Source organism: Centruroides vittatus, unplaced genomic scaffold, assembly GCF_030686945.1.
Source record: "Centruroides vittatus isolate TY-2023 unplaced genomic scaffold, ASM3068694v2 contig_880, whole genome shotgun sequence".
Lineage (NCBI taxonomy): Eukaryota > Metazoa > Arthropoda > Arachnida > Scorpiones > Buthidae > Centruroides > Centruroides vittatus.
In genome coordinates this window covers 37,488-54,983 of record NW_027122572.1, presented here as the reverse complement: position 1 = coordinate 54,983, position 17,496 = coordinate 37,488, and the positions used below count along the sequence as shown (strand labels likewise).

At 23.2% G+C, this 17,496-nt stretch overlaps 1 protein-coding gene across 3 annotated transcripts in view; it reads left to right on the top strand.

Annotated features, from left to right (window-relative positions):
* The window catches only part of Su(H) (recombining binding protein suppressor of hairless), a 119,462-nt gene that overhangs the window by 83,330 nt on the left and 18,636 nt on the right, over positions 1-17,496 (top strand). For all 3 annotated transcript variants that reach the window (XM_067280051.1, XM_067280050.1, XM_067280049.1), the window contains 4 exons: positions 11,929-12,118; positions 15,440-15,463; positions 15,652-15,747; positions 16,674-16,839. In XM_067280051.1, coding sequence (XP_067136152.1) covers positions 11,929-12,118; positions 15,440-15,463; positions 15,652-15,747; positions 16,674-16,839 — 476 coding nt within the window. The remainder of the gene's footprint in view (positions 1-11,928; positions 12,119-15,439; positions 15,464-15,651; positions 15,748-16,673; positions 16,840-17,496) is intronic.

The window sequence follows — 17,496 nt, the reverse complement described above, 5'->3', positions numbered from 1 at the left end:
GAATAGAACAAAGTTAAAAAATTGTTTTGTGGTGTTAATTATAATATCTAATTATGAGAGCCCTGTATCCTAAAAATATTCAGACAAAAGATTTTTACAAATTATACTGGTTATTTTTATCAACATTTGACTTTAAAGTATTAATATTGATTTATAGCCAGTTTTCTGTTTATTATTTAACTGTTAGTTCATTTGATATTCTTGTGCAGTGTTTCAGTCTTTTTAACTAGAATAAAAGAAATACAAAGTTTCAATAATGAAATATTTTTTTCTTATTAAAATTTGGCATAAATTGCTCTGTAAAATATGAATAAAAAATAATATTATGTAACATTTTAGTTTCATTTTTTTTCTAAATCTAACATGTATAAATTTTAGAAACCATTTTGTGATTTAATGTAAAAGTTTTCAAAGTGATAGATAAATTTTCTGTTTTAATAAAACTAGTTTGTTGTTATTATTTATCATTGGGCTTTAGTTCTTTTTAAAAAACTTAAAAATGTGTGTAAATTTTTTAATTATAAAAAATTAATTTAACTAAATTTTTTATAATTAAAAAATTTAGTTAAATTAATTCTTAATACAGTGGTACCTCATACTTTGATCAATTCTAAGTTCAAACTGTGCACAGTGGAAAATGTGCTTGAAGTGTAAATGCCATCTGTTGGGCACCCAAGCTGTCTCTCACTCATGTTCTTGCTGTATGTTCTTTTCACACTATTTTCAATGCATATTTTTTACTTTATTTTTGACATATTTTGTATTATTATTCATTCGTTTTTAACAATTTCTTCCTGCAATTTTCCCTTGTTTGACATCTTTTGGGTGCCCCATTTATTTTGTATCTTTTAATTCAAAATTTTCTGAATGGAACTTTTAAACCATATTTGACACATTTGAAATTTATCTTCCTCATACACATAATGAATCTTTTTTACTATTTGTACAGCATTATAGCCTTTCTGAAACTTATACTGTAATATGTTTGATATGCTTTTTATCTGAAGACATTCAAATTTATTTTATTTAAACAAAATCTAAAGTAAAAAGTCTAAAATAAGCTTTTAAATAAGGAATACAATATCACATTAATAATCATGTGTTAAATTTCACAACTGTTGTAATTAAATCACACATTTATATTAAGTAACCACAGCTGTTAAAAATACACAAAAAACTTTCTTTTCAACCCAATATAACCCCTACTTGTTAATAGTGGCATTGGAGAAGTGTGTGGAAGCAGCAAAACTTAAGAGGAAGGTTGTTATATCAATGATTGAGTTGATAAAGGAACTTATTGTGAAGCATGAAACTAGTACACCTTGATGGCCCCATATTTAAGATGCCAAAGTCAAATACTGCATTTACTAATTGCATACTATTATGTATTTTATTTATTGTTTTCATGTTTTAATTTATTATTTAGGGTATTTATGTGTTATTTTTGCCTTCAATTATGCATATTTGCTGCTTTAAATTTACCAAAATGGGTATTGTTTAAGCCCTGGGAGTGGGTTGATTCATTTTTCATTATTTCTAAAGGGAAAAATTGATTCAGACTTTGAACAGTTCGGAGTATGAATGGCTGCCTGAAATAAATTAAATTTGAAGTACAAGGTACCACTTTACATTAAAAGTATGTGTTAATTTTAGGTATGAAATAAATTTCCTTTTGTAATCTACTTTAATCCAGAAGTTGAGAAATATTGATCAAAATCAGGTCTTCTTAAACTGTGGTCGTGACCACAAAAGGGAGTCATGTAAATGAATGTAGGGGTCATGAAAAATTTGACAACAATAAAATTTTATCTTATGTATTTATACATAGCAGCATTTTCAGTAATGACAATTATAAAATCAAAATATTGATAAATCTGGAAAAAACATTGAAAATGCCATTTCTTGTATTCAGCCAATATTTAATTATTTATATAAAAATAAACAAGCACATCCATCTCATCAGTATGCAAATTTGCTTTATCTTCAATAATTGGTAAAATAATATATGTATCAAAAAACTGTTTTGGAATAAATTGTTTTATGATTTAGTATCACTAAATGAGTTTATTTGTATATCTATTTTATATACCTATATAACAGAAATTGTGTAAAATTCTTTTGGGTAAAATAAGGTTGCAAATGGAAAACTTTAATAAGCCCTGATCACCTAAGCTTAAGATATTATTTTCATGATCTTCATGAATAATACCTTAGGTTTTTATATTTGTTTTGAGATTTGAATTAAATAAATATATGTTTTGGAAAATAGTTTTTTTTTTTTTTAATATCGAAAAGGAAAATGTTAATTCTCCATATGAAATGGTCTGTATATGTTATACAAATTGTCTACATCATATGATTATTTATTCTATCAAAAGTAAATATTTAATTTTTCTTTCATGAATGAGTTTTACAGAATATTATGCACAGAAAACAATAGAATTAAAAAAGAATGAACAGACCAGATATTAGAAAAATATACAATTTTGCCTAAAAGTAAAAAATAGCAATTAGATGTTATAATAATTCATTATTTGATAAATTTTATGTATTGTTTCTGGAACTAAAAAACATTTCAAATCTCTTCTTCATTGAATATTTTATAATGTAAACATTTTTGAAACTGATACTGTAATTTTATGTTTTCATGATAATTTCTTTTATATTTGTCATAAATTTATAGTAATTGCTGTTTCTAGTGCTAGATAATATCTAGTTTTTATTTACCATTTGGTTACCTTTTTATAGAATTTTATTGATTTTTTTCCCTCCTCTTTTTAGAATAATAGTTTATGATAAATTTTTAAAACCAACTATCATGAATAAATTAATATTACATTTTTATAATATTAAAAATTAATAAAAACTTTACTTTATTGCATAGGACTAATTATTATAAACAGTACAATTATCAAACAAGTGATGATATTTCACAAGGCTTTTTTACAAGTTTTACTTAAATATATTAAAATTAGTTTAATAAATTAATGAACATTTTTTCCTTAAATAAGAAAATTTCTATGTAGTACATACCATAATTAACCATTTAGATTTAAATGAGTTGATTTTTTTAAATAATTTCAAACTTAATATGAATTTACTAAATTTAAGATAATATTTAACTAAATCACACATATATATATATATATATAATTGATAATTAAATATTTAAATATTCAACTTTTATGCTTATTATTGATGAGAATTTTTCAATCATTTAAAAATTTTAGTTTTTACTATATGAATTTTATACGATAAAATTTGTTATAAAGCTGACAAAAATTTTGAATTTAAAAATAATACATTTAATCCTGTTGAAGCAACTTTTAGTTCAGTTTCCTATTCATTAGTAATAAAATTATCTCCAGTTAGACCATTAGTTTTGATTTTATTGGTTATCAATACAAAATTATTCTGAAGTTAGAGTTCATTTTAGCTGGTTTATCTTTTTACATGTACAAATTACAAAAATTAAATAACCTGACCCAACTTTTATTTATTTTTAATCTGATAATTATTTATTATTTGATTAATGTTTTACAATAAAAAGTTATTTAAGAGTTTTAAAATATTGACAATAAAATTTTATTAATCATATAAAAAAGTTGTAAGTATTTATAATATTCTCATATTCTTTTAATGAAAATAATAATAATAATTTGTTTAAAATAATAGCAATCAATAAAATATTAATAACAGAAAAAAAAATTAAAGTAATTTAAAAGCTAGCTGTTAGGTTGTTGATATAATTATGATAACAATAATTTATAATTAAAAATTATCTGTATTTTAGACAAATATTTATCTTTTTAATTTGATTTGAAGTTTATAGGTAATTTAAAATTTTCAGTTTTATTTTATAAGAAAGTAAATTTGCTTAAAAATTTAAAATGTATTTATATTTATAATAATAATTGTAATAAAAAAAATTAAGTTAAATTTATATTTATTTATTTTAATAAATTGTAAATTAAGTAATACTTTTATAAACTATTTATTTTTTATTTTTATCTGTTTATAAACTGTTATAATTTTAACATGGTTTTTACATAATACATAAATAAATAATCAGATGCCATTAGAAATAAATTCATACCTCAGTTAGCCTGTCCTTCCCAGCAACAAACCAGAAAGGCTGGACTTTGGCCTCGGAACATGGATAGTCTGAACAGGATTAGTGTGTGGGAAAATTCTAGGCACTCACAGGTGGACTGTGATAATTAATTGCAAGCCTCTGAGAGATAGACCTGCAGTACAGAGTGACACCCCCTACATCCAGCACGCTATTCCCAATGCAGATTGCACAGTTGTTGAGCAGTGTGTCTATAGAAGGGGGCACATTTACTCTTCTTACCTTCTGTTCTCATCTGGAAGTACAACATAGGAAAGGGGATCTGGTAGTAGCTTGGCTGTGTTTGCTGTGCAATCCCGCAGCAGTTTGGTGAACTCTCTCATCATGGCACATCGTACCGACTTTGCTTTCGATGACTGTGGTATTTCTTTCCTGGATCCTGCATACCACCTTCCTTACAGTTACAGTGGTAAGATAACATCTGGTTTTCTCTTCATCGTATCTGCTAGTCAGCATTAAAATTTCAGTTGTGTCATGTGAAAAGTAGTGGCTGCTGCCAACAGTATGTAGTAGTATAGGTTAACTCCGTCACCTTCTGTTGCGACAGTAGCGGTTCTCATAGGGAATATGGCCTTCTGTGGTAGGGAAATGCTGTTGACAGTTTGACATTGCAGTGTGGGAAATAGTGCACATTGGTTTTGTGGTTGTTTTCTACAACATGACTCTTAACAACTTTCAAGTACTGTAAGCTGTGATTTTGCATAAATAAGTTATTATTTGAATTTTTATTAAAACAGTTAATCAAAAAATATTTATTTTCAAACATGAATTAATTTTTCAATGTGCATTGTGTTGAAATAATTAACAGTATTATTTCCTATTAGTTGATTAATTTTAATTAAGAATGCTAATTTTTTAAAGTAATATTTATAATAATTTTAATTTTTCTAAATTTTGATTTTATTATTTAGTATAATTTTTATCATTATATATATATATATATATATATTAATAATAATTTTTTAAATTCTAATTATATTTTAAAAAATAAAATCATAAGTCAATTATAAATAATTTTTTCAATTTTATGTAAACTATAATGTATTTAGTTTTTTTTTCAATTTAAAATTAGAGAGACTGATGATAGCTAATTTTAAAATGAATTTTTCAATAATAATTAATAACTGATAATGGTGTTGATTTTTAAATTAATATTATTTTTAGCATATAAATTTTTAATTCAAATCCTTATTTATTTTTTTTATTTTTTTTGTAACATAATATCTTTAGACATTTTTATTAAGTAAGGCTATATCATTTAAAAATTTATTTGATAAATTTGTTAATTTTATGTAAAATTATAAATTTTAGTACATTTAGAATAAATACACTAATGCAAATTTCATATTATTTATTAATTATAAGAAAAAAATATAAATTATAAAATTCAAAATAAAATAGTTTTATTTTAATAAATAATATAGATTTAATAATATTTATTCTAATGCCTTTCTTTCCTTTGTATAATATAATTCATATGGCAAAAACACTTCATTTGTTATCAAAAGGAAAAGATGAGATAAGAAAGAATGTTGTAAGTTTCTGTAATGGGGAGAAGCTAGTTGAAAGAGCACTGTAGTAAATAGTGCAAGGCAAAAGCTCACATGTATGTTGTGTGGATATCAGCTGAACAGAGTCCAGGAGAAGACACAGGTGTATCCAACCTTGCTTTTCACAAGAGCAGGCACCGTTTCCACTAGAATAGTGTACTTGTTTTTGTGGCTGTCTGCAGATTAAGCAGGAGTGTCTCTCAAGAATGCAGTATTGCCTTTGGAACAGCGTGGGAACAGACAAGCTTACTAGCACCTGCTAACATGCTGGAGTTCCCTGGTTAATGGGAACCACGCAGCACCATTGATCACACAATAACTTTTCTCTGGAAGAAAATTGCAAACATGCTGATGGAGGGATAGCTTTTTTCTTTCTTTTCCCCCCTCTAATGGGAGAGCCTACATTTTTTTAGATGAACTCTTACCTAAAAAGTTTGGATAGATTTTCTTATCTCATTCAAGTCAAAATATATATGTAAGTTAATTTTCTACATACCACAAGAGTTTAAAATTGTATTGAGTAACTAAGTAAAATAAATATTAACTTTAGAAAACAATTAAGTATACTTCAATTCAAATGATGTATAATTTAGAAATCAACTATTGAAATATTTAAGATGAATGGAAAAATATTTTATTAGTGCTTCAAAAATAAAACAAAATGAAAACTAAGTTAAAAATATTATAATGATTTATATTTAGCAAATTTTATTTTATTTTATCATTTCAGGCATAAGATAATTTCTTTCAGTTTGAATTTCTTTTTAATTAAAGAAATTACTAATTAATATTAAATGAAACAAAACTGTTTTTCTGTATATATATACATTATATATATATATATATATATATTTTAATATAATATTTTAAACTAAACTCTTTAAACTAAAATATAAATTATAATATTAAATTTGTAATTTTTAAGTTATAAATTGTAATATCAGTAAAAGTTAATTTCTTAAAATAACAGTACATTATCATTTTTAACTTAGAAAATTTAATTTTTACAGTTTTATAATATATATTTAAATGTTCTAAAAAGATTATTTTCATTTATATAATAAACTACATATTAAAATTTGTGAGTGCTTTTTTAGGCTAATGTCCTGTTTCTTTTTATCATATATAATGTTTTCTTTTCTAACATGTGAACACATTTTAAACTGTTCTGTATATTTTTTTAAACTGACAACAACAAAAGTTATTAAAATTATATACTTCGTAATATAATTAAAAGATATAAATCTATATAAATATATATATTAAAACTATTAAAATATATTTACTTTAAATCCATTGTTGTTATTTTTATTTTTATACATTATATATTAATTTATCATCAAACTATATTTATATAATTTAATTTATTTTCTATTCTCATTTCCAAACTTTTCTGATAATTAGCTTTTTTATGAAATTATACATTTTTTTACAATTTACTTTGAATAAAATATAAATTATAATAAATATTTCATTTAAGCAAGAATCTAGATAATCTTTGTATTCAGGATTGATAACTATTATAATTACATTTAAAATGACAAAACTGTATGTTAACAGAAAGATGATTATCTAAACAACAGATTAAAATATTTAAAAGTGTAGCAAGAACTCTCTTGTATTCATCTCATGATGTCTGTCAGGTGTGTCGAAAATACTACGAGAAAAAATTTCCATTTCACTTTATTACCATTTTTTTACCTGCTCATTCATCTATGCCTTATTATGAATAAAAATACTTAAATCCTGTACTACATCTTTAGCATGTATTGTTTAAAAAAAAACATTTATTGCTAGATATATATTTAAAAAGGGAAAAGCTTACATATCCTTAAAATTAAATAGACATTACAAGTATAATTTATAAATTATAATGTCTGATATTGGTACTAAATTTAATTATCCAATTTTTTGTTTTATGTTCAAATAAAATCTCTTAAAATATACGTAAAATTATTTATAACTGAATGAAATGAATGCAATCTTATAAAAATTACATAACTATAGTATTTTAAGTATACAATTTGATTCATAAAGGTGAAAACACCCTATAAAAGGTGAAAATGTGAAAGTTATGTTTGTAAATATGGCACTTGTCATTAATAAATCATATATGACAAATCTATATTCATGACATTTTAATTGACAACTCATTTTGAAGGGCATTCAAATATCTTATTTACTGTAGCAGGTACATCAAATTTTCCAATTGTAAAGTTGTAGGGAATGATGAAATTTGTCTAAATCGTGCTTTAAATCAATTTTATTGCTTAAATTTCTCCAAGAATATATTGTGAAACAATAAATCAACTTTTTACATTTATAAACCGTGCAGAATAGCTTGTACAAACTCAAAGAATGAATGTTATGCATAGAAGTTTCTTTAACATAACAAAAGAAATGTTCTTTGTGTTGTACTTACTAATGATAAGTGAAAGTTATGTATATAAACTTTCTTGTTTATAAACATTACTTCCCATTTTCAGTTATAGGGTGTTTCCATCTTTATGAATTACCCTGTAGGTCATTAATTATGATATAAATAAACAAATTTGATGTAAATCTATAAAAAGGTACTGTAAGTTGGAAAAATCAATTTTTACTTTTTGAATGCATCTTATTCTACAGGTTAAGGGGAATATATAAGATGATGTTTATAGTTTAAAATGTTGCCAAACATTACTAGAAACATTTGACATTGAAACCTAAAAATTTACTGTTTCAACTACATTTAGATTGCATTTTTGTACTCTGTGGTAAAATTACTTTTTTTGATTTAAAAGTACTGTACCTTTTCATAAATTGCTTTACATATAATAAAATAAGTTAAAAAAATTTTTGTTTTGAAGCTACAATGAATTTTTATTTTTCATTAATAACTTACATTTCTAAAACCATTATTGAAATTTTTATTCTGTTAATTTTAATTTCATTTAGTTTATTATTATTTATTTAAATCATGATTAATGACATATTCTTAAATTATGGTTATTATATATTTATAGGTTATTTATTTTTGTTAATGTAAAGCATTCTAATATTTAAATACAAATTTACTGTCTCTTTGAATTTTTATGTAGATTTTATGCACTGTCTTTTTGAATTTTATGATGATTATAGCAAGCTATGGAAAATGATGCAAAAATAATTTTCAATAAAAGTTAGCTTTAGAGATTAAAAGGACATTGTTATGAATTGATATTGATATGTTGGCACCGTAATGTGGATTATCTTTTGTACACTACCAATTAATTAAAAGTAATTGAATTGTTCAATAGCCTGCTGAGAAATTGTTTGACTTTTAACAAGGATTTTGTACAATAGGTCTTCAATTTAATGGACAGATTGGAGTAAGGGTTGTCTGCTATTGCCAAAAGGCTGTTGAATGCTATATATTTTAAAAACATGTATGTTTATTATTATAATATACAATATGTATTAAAATGTTATAATGGATAAGTATGAATAAAGTAATATAATGTAAAGTGAGTAATTTATATTCATTGATTCATTGGCCAACCTTTTCTCATGTTCAGTTTGCAAGTAAAAAAACAGTGTTTTAAATTTACTTTTAGGACAAAATTTTTTATCCATTAAGGACCTGGTTAAATTGAGGACCTGTTTTAATAAGTTGTGTAAGGTTTGCATGTCTTGAGGAAAAAATTTACAAAATTATTAATTGGCTCTGTATTTCAATTTAAATACTTTTAAACTAATTTTGCTGATAATTCTATTACAGTATTTTTCCTTTCAAAACATGTCTCATTTTATATATTATATGTTAAATTAAGCTGTCTGATGCTTTAATTTGTTGTTTTATAAGAATTTATGTTGATAAAGATGCATGATCAACATAGTTTATAGACGTTATATTCAGGCTTTTGTCAAAATTGAATTGATAAATTAGTTTTATGGATATGTTAGAAAATGCAGAAACATCCTTTTTTTGAATAATAATTACATTAATATCTAGAAATTTTTTTTATTTTTCAGAAATATGTCTAGTATCTTCTTTGTAGTAATGTAGAAAATTAATTAAAATTAAACAGTTGTTAAATACTTTAAGTTTTAATTTAAAATATTTAACAACTTTATACATCATTATATATATGGTATACTATGTAATGACTGTTTAAGATACACATTAATAGATATTGTATTTTGTAAATTAAATTTTAGCAAATGAGTATATACTTTAAAAAGATGTCATTTGCTTAATTAAAACATTTCTTGCATGAAATATGCAAATTGTGTTTATCAGTTTAAGAATTAGAATAAATTAGAGAGATAATGAACATGTGATCTATAACAATATCAACTTACTCTTATGAATTAGAATATAAATAAATTTATACATAATAGATTTTATGATAAAATATATTTGCAACTGAAGCTTTTGCAAAACATTTGACTATTTTAAGATAAATATCTATTTTAATATTAAAATTATTGCAAAAGAAATTAATTATAATATATTTAATGATTACACAGCAAGTAAATATCTAAGATTAAATGTTAAATAAAATAAATTATTTTGCTGTAAATTTGTTTTGTAAATGATGATGATGATGATTATTATTATTATTATAAAAATTATAAATGAAGACAGTTTATTAGTTTAAAGATTGCACATCACTCAAAGATTAGATCAAATATAATTGTACAGCATTTATTCTAACCACTGTAATGTATATGTTTTTCAAAACTATTTAGAAGAACATTCTCAAAATGTTTTAAAATTATATTTAATATTATATATTATTATTAATGAATTGTCTACTTATGAAATTACACAAAAGATATTTTTGAAAAATATTTCAAGATCTGCATTTGATTTTATCAAGATTTTATTTATACTGATAAAAATTACAAAATGTATTTTGATTCTCAATTGGTGTGCTGCAGCACATTGATTGAAGACCACTGCTTTTAGACTTTTGCTCTCCACTTGTCCAAATTAAAATCAAATCATTATATATATATAATGAATACAGTATAAAAAATGATTAGATCACCATGCCAAAATATTATCCATTAAAATAAGAAATAACTACTGTCTATCAGCATTAAACTGTTTAATGCTAATAGACAGTAGTTGTTTCTTGTTTTAATGAATACAATCAGATTTTCACTACAAAACAAAATAATTATATTAGGATAGAATTTTATATATTTATATATATAACATTTCAGATTAGTATTATTCATTTCAAACTATAGTAAACAACTGATGTGCTAATTGGTATCATACTACTAATCTATAAACATTGTCTTACAAAATCATAAAATGAAAATATATTAATTTTATGTAAATTAATTTTCAAGATTTTATTATTCCTAAGTATTTTAAAATTTTACTAATAAGTGTCTCTCTAAATTTAACGTATAACCTCAAATAATTAGTTTATTCTTGAAAAACACAGAAATAGTTTACCAACATTAATTACTTTTGAATATTAAATGAATATCTATAAATAATTTTTAATTATAAAAATTATTACATATAATTGCACTAAATTTTTCATGAATGATTATAATAAAATTTAAAAATAATTTAGAGTATGTTTAACACAAATTAAGTTTTATGCTCTGATTTTTAATGTTGTTAAAGTCTGTTAAATCAGCACTAACTGTCAAACTAATACATAGTATTATTTAATTAAAATATAATTAACAAACAGAAATAAATAAATCATCTCTGCTGAGTTTAATAAGTTTAAAATTGCAGCTTTTTAACTTTAAAATTTAATTTTATTAAATGAAAGGAGTTAGGCAGAAAATTATTTAAGTATAAAGTACAAAATTGTAAAATACATGGAAACTTACAATTTCGTCTATTTTAAGATATTTATGTTAGAGTAGAGAGAAATAATTAAGAGAAATAAATATTTAAAAATTGGAAGTGCATTAAATCAATTTACATTAAAAATTTATTTATGAATGATAGAAATATTGAGGTTAATTTATCAATTTCCTTATAATTTCATTAAATTATCTCCATAACAGTTTACTTCATTTCAAGATTTAAATATATGATTTGTAACTTTTCTGTTTACAAAACAATTAAATTACATTATATAAATTTCTATTTAAGTAGAATGTGAGTGAATATGATTTATTAACATTTTTCATGCATTCATTTCTTTTATATAAAATAATTTGTCTTTGGAAAATTAGAGTATTAAAATTACATGCCTAATCAGATATGATAAAATAAATTGATGTAAAAGTTTTTTTTTTTTTCAGAATCATCAATGCAACTTATTTCTGGTTCTATGACATCTCATGATAAAGTAAATGGAGATCAACATTCTCTTGGATCTTTGAATTCCTCTAATGCATTAAGTGTTCCAATGTTAGCACATGGACGTGGTCATGCTCCTCCGAGTCCATTACCTACCCCTTCTCCACCAGTCGATGACAGACATCGAAATAAGTAAGTGTCTTAACAAAATATAAAATTTGTTTTTTATGTTATAAAAATAAAAGAGCAAATGATAAAATATTAAAAACAGACATTGCTATTTATCTTTCTTTTGTTTGAGCTTTTTCTTCTTTATTTTTCTATCGTTTAAACTTTTTAAATTAATTTTTTTTTCATATAATGAAGACAGTTAAAGCTATCTCAGTGTATACAGTTTCTTTTATTGTAAAATTTTTCTATCTACCTATTTTAAATTGAAAACTTCTTTAAGATATTAAAACAGATAAATTAGTACTGGAGAAGATTAGTGAGATAGTTATATACTGAAAAGTTTCTATAGCATTTTATTTTTTTAAATCAATAAACTTGTATTTTTCTTTTTAAATTTCAATTTTATTATTATTTATTTGCTTGAGAGTAAACATTCAACTTTTTATTTTATGCAAATAATATCTTATTGTAATGTTATGCAAATAAGTCTAATAACAGAATTAATACATTTATAAATTACTTTGAAAATCTATATGCAAACAAAATAGGCCTATTGATTAAAATTGATGAGTGAGTTGTGATTGAATAGTGAGTTGAAAATTAAATTGAAGAAATTGTTTTATATCATGTTTAAAAATAACTTTTATACAGAGCATCTATAAAATCTATTTGGTTGAAAACAGAATTTATAGATAAAATGCTAGCATTTAATGAAAACAAAGCCTTATTTTTACATAAGTACTATAATTGCAAAGTATTTATTGACCATATTACAGGCTTAGACTTATGTACTGAATTGGAGAGCATATAGTTAAGATGTCTTACCATCTATCGCCACCATTTACCAATGTTATAATTTTTCTGCTTAACAAACTTTAAATTTATGCCATAGAAAGCAACTTGGCTAAACTATAGAGATATCAAGTAAAGTGACAAAATTTGCAAGTTTCATATTGCAGCATTTACAAAAATAATCATAGAAATTCCAAAGCTTCTTTAGAATGTTCAATGTTTAACTTCAGTTTTTCAGATGCATTGATGCTCATAAAGAATTCAACTTTTAAATTTTCATTAAACATGTGAATGCTTTTTGTTGTTAAACTTTTCTTGCAATAGTTAAGTACAAAATAAATGATTGGCTACATAAGTTTTCATGTTAGAATACCTTTCTTCTTTATAAATAGAATTCATTTGCATTTTGGTGTAAATACTTCATATCGGATATAGATTCTATTTTCTTATTATTCAAATTCAGTTAAGTGTTGGGATATGTAATATAGATTTATCTCAGAAGTACTATGTATAAATAAGAATAGTATATAAATTTGTTTTTGTAGTCTTAATATGAATTTATAGAAGAAGAATAAGGATCTTTGATAAATAAACATCTAATCCTAATCAATATTCAGAAATTATATCTTGAGACAATCATGTGCAGAAACAATATTCCTATGAATAGTCTACATATTAACTTGCTTAAATTCTCTCTCTTTTTCTCTCTCTCTCATTGTTTATATATATAACAAATAATATAATATACAGTGGAACCTTGGTATATGACCTTAATCAGTTCCTGATGTTTGGACTTATTCCGAATAGGACGTATACCAAACCAACCCAACCTTTCCCATAAGAAGTAATGCAAAAATGATTAATCTGTTCTCATGTTTAAAAAAATCCTCTTGATATGGTATATTAATGGGTTGTAAAATAATTTGAAACACTGTTTGAGCACATTAAAAAATAAATTTTATTATAGATTTTTAAAGTCATTACAGTAATAATCGCAAATAATTGCTTCTGATACGCTGTCGCCAGCACACTGTTTTTCAATTATCCAAAGCAAAAGCAATTTCTCAACATCTAATGTCTCCGATCTCTGTTTAGAAATTGATTTAACCCCTTTCACAACATTAGCAGATTTAATAATGTTTTTATTTTTCACGATTGTTGATTTCGTCATTCTCGGAATATGGTATGCAACAGTTAAATCTCGAACGCGCATGCCACCTTCACATTTCTCAACAATCTCTTTTTTCAGTTCCATTGTGATTCTAGTCATTTTGTTTTAGTTTTCTGTTGCTTTTCATATGCCTTTTTGCCATGGCATTAATCATGGCATATTAATCATATGCCATAATTAATAAAAAGTTTTACTTACAAATTAAAATCAGAAGAAATTTAACAAAGTTATAGACCATGGCACCGCAAACGTCTAGTCTGGTCTAGTACACCTATAGTGCTACTTGTTCATAGATGGCGCGTATAATTGAATTAAGTCATCCAAACATCCTGAGCAAAATTTTTTCATCCAAACAGGACGTATTTCGAATTTGACATATTCTAAAGCCAGACGTATACAAGGTACCACTGTAATAATATATACTATTGTATAATAAATAATATAAGTTACATATACATAAGAGTGTTAAAATTATATTTTATTATATTTTTTATTAATGCATAAAATTTTTTTATAATAAACTTCTATTAAAGTAAAGATATACATTTTTGGAATTGGTATTGGAACATTTGGATATATTTGGAATTGGAACAGAATTGATTTAACATTACATCTAAATTTTCTTTGTACAGATTTTACCATCAAGCATCAAATGTTATTGTGATTTTATTAATAGTAACTGTTGATGTTCACTATTTATATAAGATATTATCTTTAGTTATATTTACAAAATTTAATTTGTTGTTTAATACCAAATATTTTAAATTTTTATTTACTACTAAAATATAAGTTTTTTTTAAATCAAATTAATTAGTAAACATAAAGCAAAGTGCTAAGGAAAAAATACATTACAAATTTTCAATAAAATTACATTGAAACAAAAATGATTATTTAACAATATTTATTTTGATTTTTTTTCAGTTATATTGATTACTTTATTATTATTAATAAAAACAATTTTGTATTAATCAAAAATATTAAGACAACTTCATATTGATCAAAATACATAGAATTACCAATACATTTATCATATTAAAATTTTTATAATAATAACTACATATTAGAATTATTAAATTTATCCATAATATTTATACCATTAAGCAAATATTATTAGAAATTTTTTTCAAATTACCTAATATAGTTTTATTCTTTATATTTATTTATACAAATAATTTATTCATTACTTAATAGAAATAATTTGTCCAGTTACTATTTTTCTGGATATTCATATTTTATTATTTCTCATTCTTCAATAAAATCTCATAATTTATTTAGTGTTTTGACTAATTAAGTTAATTTAACAAATTTAATTTTTTAATCATACTAAAATGATAAAATTTTGTGCAATTAAATATATTTATTTATTTATTTATTTACAGACATAAAGACCAAAGATTAACAAGGTAGGTAGTGAAAACTGGATATGTTTATTTAAAATTTTTCTATGTTGTCATTTATTTATATTTACTACATATTCAATACTTTTGAAAACCATTGTTTTTATTTATTGATTTTATAAACGTTAATCAAAACTTAATAGAAAAAACATTAAATACAAATATTATGTTAAAATTAGAAAATATTTTTTTAGGGAAGCCATGAAGAAATATTTGAGAGAGAGAGGTGATATGATTTTGGTAATTCTTCATGCAAAAGTTGCACAAAAGTCATATGGTAATGAAAAAAGGTTAGTAATGAATTTTGACAAATTATATTTTGGTTTGCACTAACACGTTCTATTGAGTTTTGTTTTTAATTCAAAATTAAACATAATCCCAGAATAAATAACCAAAACCTCTGTATATTATGTGATGTTTATTTAATAATTCAATTAATATTCAATACATAACAATCTATATAGTCTTTCTGTTATTAAATTTCTGTCAAATCTTTTATGCATTAATTTTGTGTAGGATGTCAAATATTAATGTACAAAGTTTTCCAATAAATATTTTTATTGGATATTAGATTTTATTGGATTATAGAGTTAACTTTAAAAAGAATGATGTGTAAAAATCAAACAAAACTATTGTATTAGCATATAATTTTAAAACGAGTTGCTAATTACTTATCTTAAAAGTGTCAATACAACAATTAACTTTGAGCCAAATATTCAAGTGATTATAGTATTTGCAGTCAATGTGATCCTTCAATTCACTTATTGTTACTTGACTGTTTAATAAATTATTCGATATCACTGTTTGTGTTGGAATTAATTATTATTCAAGTTAAATCAATCATCTATATACACAGCAAACCATACAAACTCAAAATCATTCTGATTGTAGAAGAAAAAACAGTACAAAACTTAAATGTGCTCGTGCATCTTCAAGGAAACGAAATAAATTTTTAAAAACTTTGAGAAGTATAATCCCATACTATTTGTTTATATCAAATGTTGTTTTAGGTCATAAATATATCCTTTGGCAAAGTAGTTAATAATATAAACATATTTTTAAAAAGGGAAAGAGTAATTATAATTAACATGGTTAAAGTGAAAACTATATTGAAGAGAAGTATCTATTAATTTAATGTATATTTATGATTTATGTATTATTTGCATATAATTTTTTATATGCAAATATTAAGTTAATTCTCTATATAATTTTACAGGTTTTTCTGCCCCCCTCCATGTATTTATCTTTTGGGTGATGGTTGGAGGAAAAAGCAAGAACAAATGATACGTGATGGAGAAATAGAACAAGGTGCACAATTATGTGCATTTATTGGCATTGGAAATTCAGACCAAGAAATGCAACAACTTGATTTCAATGGCAAGGTATGTTCAATCTTTTTCTGAAATGATTAGTAATGAAGTACAATGTTTTGATGTTAATATTTTCTCAGCAGTATATTAACATGTTTAATGAATTTTGGGCTATTCTGAAATATATTGATTTATAATTCCAATATTTTCCATTTATTCAAAAATTTCAAAATATGAAAGAAATTTGTAGTAATAATAGTAATATAAGTTATTAATATAATTTATTTTATTTAAAAATTACAATCTTTGTTTGACTGTTGCTTTTAGTTTATTAAAAATTTTCGTGGGGAAGAAAACAAATGCATTTTTATTTTTGTTTTACTTTTTATGGGATTAATTTTCTCCTCAAGGCAGATTGAAATATCTTTGCATTTTTGTTTTTAATAAAGCAAAATATATAATATTATACAACATGGCATTATTAAAACATTTAAAGAAACTTAAATTGCACAACTACTTGAAAATGTGTATAAAATAAACATAGTAAGAAAGTATATTTTTTGGGGGGTCTCCAGAACGAATTAATCAAATTCCCATAAAAACCTATGGTAAATCGATAATTGGTTAACGAACAATTCGGGTAGTGAACAAAGTCTTGGAACAGATTATGTTTGTTAATCAATCACCCTATGTATTTATTTATTTATTTTTATGTATATTTTTTTAATA